General features: G+C 39.2%; 1 protein-coding gene across 1 annotated transcript; it reads right to left on the reverse strand.

The window, feature by feature from the left end:
* Positions 1-1,853: 1,853 nt before the first annotated feature.
* LOC101417064 (olfactory receptor 52E5) lies at positions 1,854-2,795 on the reverse strand. The gene has a single exon (XM_004467808.3). The coding sequence runs from the start codon at positions 2,793-2,795 to the stop codon at positions 1,854-1,856; it is 942 nt and encodes a 313-aa protein (XP_004467865.3).
* Positions 2,796-5,130: the final 2,335 nt, after the last annotated feature.

The raw sequence follows: 5,130 nt of genomic DNA on the forward strand, positions 1-5,130 counted from the left end.
ACATTTGTTGCATTTTGGTGAATACATTTTGGAGCACTCCTGCACCACATGGATAATAGTTTACATTATAGTTTACACTCTCCCCCAGTACACTCAGTGTGTTTATGACAGGATATATAATATCTTTTGCTGTAGTTCTCCCATTCTGGCAGCATATGATATTGGCTTAGAACTTGGACTTTGAAATCAGAGAGCCACTTAGTATCTATATGATCTTGGTGAAGAAATGCATCATTTCAGAAACTTAATTTTTACTTATGTAGACTGACAAAAATACTAGTATTTATCTTTTAGGATTGGTTTCAAAATTAGGTACAACATCACAAATAAAGTATTTAGCAATCAGTAAGTACTTTAAAAATATTCAACCAGATTGATTTAATTTTCACATATACTTTTGCATCTGAATTTACATGTGACTTGGACCTACATTTCTCTTTATTTTGAATGTTTTCTTTTTAATTTATGTCCTTTTTTAGTTTTAGCTTTTGATTTTGCCATTAGGATAATCTAGGTTTTCTAAAATGATTTTGAAGGGTTTTCAAATTTTTAATGCTGTGGAAGAGTTAATAAAATGTAGGAAAGGTATGAAAAGACATCTTACCTATAAGATTTTGAAATATGTAATAACATTTTTTCCCATCATCTTTCATCATTAGTTGATATTTTCAGTTTTTAACTTTTTTGGTGTCAATTTCATAATTTTTATTGGTTAGTAAATGTCCACTTTTCAGGATATATTTACACAGAGTATCATTTATTTAGTTCAGTTCCTCTCTCAGTTTATATTATCATTACTTTAGACTTTTCTCTTCACATTCTTTGTGTATCCTACTTTGTATTGAAACCTGGGCCGCATTTCCATTTAGAAGCCAAACACATTAATGATTTTGCAGCTCTTGGAATCACCAAAGAAATCATGCATTCACCTTTCATGTGATGAGAAAGACTTAAATTATGCCAGCAGTCATGCTATTCCAGTAGCTTTCTTATGGCTTAATTTAACCAGTACGGTAGGATTCTGGAATTCTTGAGGATTCAGAATTCTCAAGCCTGGAATGAGCCCTCTTAACTCTTCATGTTTTAGAGTCATCTACTGAAAGTCTCTCTGACCAAGATAAGGACTGTGTAGTCCTTAAACGGTTGGGGTAATCTGATGTTGGAGATCTTAGTTCATATCAGTGACTGTACATTAGAATTATAGTTAATAAGCATAAACTAGAAGTAATAGCCATACTAGAAATATGTTTAATGAATACTTTATTTATGTATAAATTTGTTTGACTATTTATTTACTTAGCAAGTATTTTAATGGTTTTACAGGTTGCAAAGGTTTTTACAACAGTATTCTGAATTTACAGTGCCCAATTAATATTTCTTCATAGGATTTCATGGATAGGGATACTGAAGCTCAGAGAACTCTAAGTGTAATTTTCAGGCTAAGCTTCTAGTCAAAGCTAGAGCCTGGATTTAAATTTAGATCTTTTGACTCCTAATTAATTTCTGTTACCACTAAACCCTTACTGGTTTTCATGAAACCCACATCATCTCTATAGGCTTGAACTTCAGGTTCTGACTTGTCAACTAAGAACATCTCTATATAGAAGGAAAGCATTCAGGGCATTTACTGGGACGATTATTTGAAAAGTCTTCTTCCTTCAGAAATTTTGTAAAATCAGTAGAGTTTAAGTGTGAAATTTAATTTCACATAATTTAAAGAGTCTAGGAAAGAAGTGTCCAGGATTTATTTCTTCTCTGGCTCAGTATGGTCTTGCTGAAATATTATGGGAGATCCTCTTGGAGCTAAAATGTCAATAGCTTTTTTTTTTTTCTCTCCAAATTCTACTCAATTGTCAATAGCTTTTAGGGTTAAGTATCCTTAGTACCCGTTCTCTAATCTGTTTTGTCCTGACTCCATAGATAACAGGGTTAAGGGCAGGGGGAACAACCACATACAGATTGGCCAAAAGGATGTGGATGTAATGAGGGATATTGTGGCCAAAGCGATGTGTCATGAAGGAGAAGAGGGCTGGCAGGTAGAAGGCCAGCATGACACAGACGTGGGAGCCACAGGTACTGAGTGCCTTGAGCCGGGCATCCCAGGATGGGAGATGGAAGACTGCCTGGAGGATTTGAACATAGGAAAATCCAATAACAGAGAGGTCAATGTATCCCACGGAGAATGCAATCAGGCCATAAATAACATTGACCCTAATATTGGCACACGCTAACTTTGCCAAGCCCATGTGCTCACAGTAGGTATGGGGGATTATCCGGACACCACAGAAAGGCAATCTTAAAATGAGAAATATGAATGGAGTCACAAACACCAAAGTCCTGACTATGATGACTGTGCCCAGAATGGCTATCACCTTGTTGGTGAGGATCATGCTATATCTCAGGGGGTTGCAGATGGCAACATAGCGATCTATGGCCATCACTGTCAGCACCACAGACTCCAGACCAGTGCATATATGGATGATGTACATCTGTGTGATGCAGGCACCAAACACTATCTCCCTGAGATTGAACCAGAAGATGCCCAGCATCTTGGGGATGGTGGCTGTGGATAAGCCCAGATCAGTGCAGGCTAACATGACCAGGAAGTAAAACATGGGTTGATGCAGGCTGCGTTCAGTCTGGATCACAAACAGAATAGTGATGTTCCCCAGGAGCGCTATTAAATACACTGCAAAGAAGGGAAAGCCAATCCAGATGTGCACATCTTCCAGCCCTGGGATCCCCAACAGAAGGAAAGATGAGGGGTGGAACTGTGTATTGTTGAGAGGAAGCATATTGGTGGGAACTGGTTATAGCCACATTTCTTGCAGGGTTTTTCTTGCTTCCAGTGAGGGACCCTATTCTCTTTCATAATATGTTGCCTATTTTCTGGAGAAACAAAAAATCCATTCTTTAATTCTATAATATAGCAAGGGAGACCTAGAGAGGGAACATAAAGTACAGTTGAAGAAACACCCTGACTTTGCAATATTTGCCTCACCTATATGCAGGATGTTTCCAAGTACAGAAACACCTCCCATGGTTTCCTCTCCATCTGCCCTTCAGTCTTTAAGGAAGAGACCTATATATGATAGATTAAATTAGCAAATAGTTGTTGATTTAACTGAAATAATCCCAAAGAGCTGCCTCTTGTGAATACAGCTGAGTTAATTTTTTTCAAAGATATATATTTTTTCCCAGTCTTTCAAATACCCCTACCAAATACCACTATAGATATCTTAATTATAGGATGCTCCTACTTCCCAGCAATATGTTGGAGGGTATCTTTAGTCATGGTGTAAAATAGAATGAGGGAAGTGGATGTGGCTCAACTGATAGAGCATCTGTCTACCAATGGAGGGTCCAGGGTTTGATCCCCAAGGCCTCTTGACCCATGTGGTAAGCTGGCCCATGCGCAGTGCTGCCATGCACAAGGAGTGCTGTGCCACGCAGGGGTGGCCCCACGTAGGGGTGACCCACATGCAAGGAGTGCACCCTGCAAGGAGAGCCACCCTGCGGGGAAAAAAGGCACAGGCTGCCCAAGAGTGGTGCCACACACACAGTGAGCTGACACAGCAAGATGATGCAATAAAAAAGAGACACAGTTTCCCAGTGCTACCTGATAAGGCAAGCAGATGCAGAAGAACACACAGTGAATGGACACAGAAAACAAACAATGGGGTATGGGGAGAGAAATAAATAAAATAAATCTTTTTTTTTTAAAAAGAGAATGCGATGAAATATTTGTGTATGTGTGTGCGTACTTGTAAAATATCACTGGGCAGGTATTAAGATGGAGACAGCACAGCTACTCTGAAAAATTAAGAAGATGCTATGTGAGAGGTAATTCAATGTACAGCTGGTGTTTGGATCTGACCTAAGTAATGGAATTAAGATACTTGGACATACTAGGAGACTCATATAATTCCAGCACTACAATGCTTCCCTCCTAAAACAGCAAAGTACCATTACTCACTATGTTATGTTACATTTCCGTTCCTAAACAGATTTACCCTGGATGCTCCCAGATAGTTTACAGTGCCTACTATGATCTATGATTTATGATCTTTTCTGCCTTCATCATGCTGAATTATATAAATGGACAATTCCATCATGTCAGCTTGATAGTGGCAGTGCTAAGGTCTCTCTTTTAAAATTAGAGCTATACCATAGTTATATATTGGCTTCAGCTTGGAAACATTCTGTAGTTTGCAGTAATGCTGTAGCTAGTTTCCCTGATGTAATGATGGGTGAAAATACCTTTAAGTTGGCAGCAAACTTATAACTATAACACACACATCTGTCTGGCATGCCTTTTGGTTGAATCTGGGTTGTAAGTGGCTCTGTGCTATGAATACAATGTATAACATGGACATGGATTTTGTGGTGCTTGGGTGTTAGTAAATGAGATGAGGCCACAATTAGGAACTATTTTAGTTTTCTAGGCTGCCCAAAGCAAATACCATGAAATGGGTTGGGTTAAACAATGGAAATTTATTTGCTCACGGTTTTGAGGCTGGGGAAATGTCCAACTCAAGGCATCACTGAGGCTATGCTTCCTTCCCAAAGCCCAACTTCTGGTGATCCTTGGCACCTCTGTCACATTGACAAGGCGCACAGCAGCATCTGCTGGTCTCTCCCTTCTCTTCTGGGTTTCATTGATTTCAGCTTGTTCCTTCTGTTGTGTTTTTTTCCCTGTCTGAATTTCATTTTCTTATAAAGGACTCTAGTAATAGGATTAATACTCATTCTGACTGAGGTGGGACATACCACCTTAACTCAAGTAACCTTGTCAAAAGCTCCTACTTACAGTGGATTCAGACCCACAGGAATGGATTAGGTTTAAGAACATGTTTTTCTGGGGTACAAAGAACTTCATGCCACCACAGGAACATTGTCGTGACTGAGCATATTCCAGTGTAGGCTTTGGGTTACGAGTTAGGTGCCTAATGTGGTTGGGCTTGTTGGATCTGGGCAGTGTCATATCCACGATGGCACCATTTGTTACCTGTCCTTGATGTTACTTTGATGAGTGCAATGAATTCTAAGGTGGTGGTGCCAATTTTAAAGAAAAAATGTCCCTGTGTCACAAGAAGAGACCACAAGAACTGCTTTGGGGGTGTAGTGGCA

This window comes from Dasypus novemcinctus, chromosome 10 (assembly GCF_030445035.2).
Source record: "Dasypus novemcinctus isolate mDasNov1 chromosome 10, mDasNov1.1.hap2, whole genome shotgun sequence".
In the NCBI taxonomy this organism is placed as follows: domain Eukaryota; kingdom Metazoa; phylum Chordata; class Mammalia; order Cingulata; family Dasypodidae; genus Dasypus; species Dasypus novemcinctus.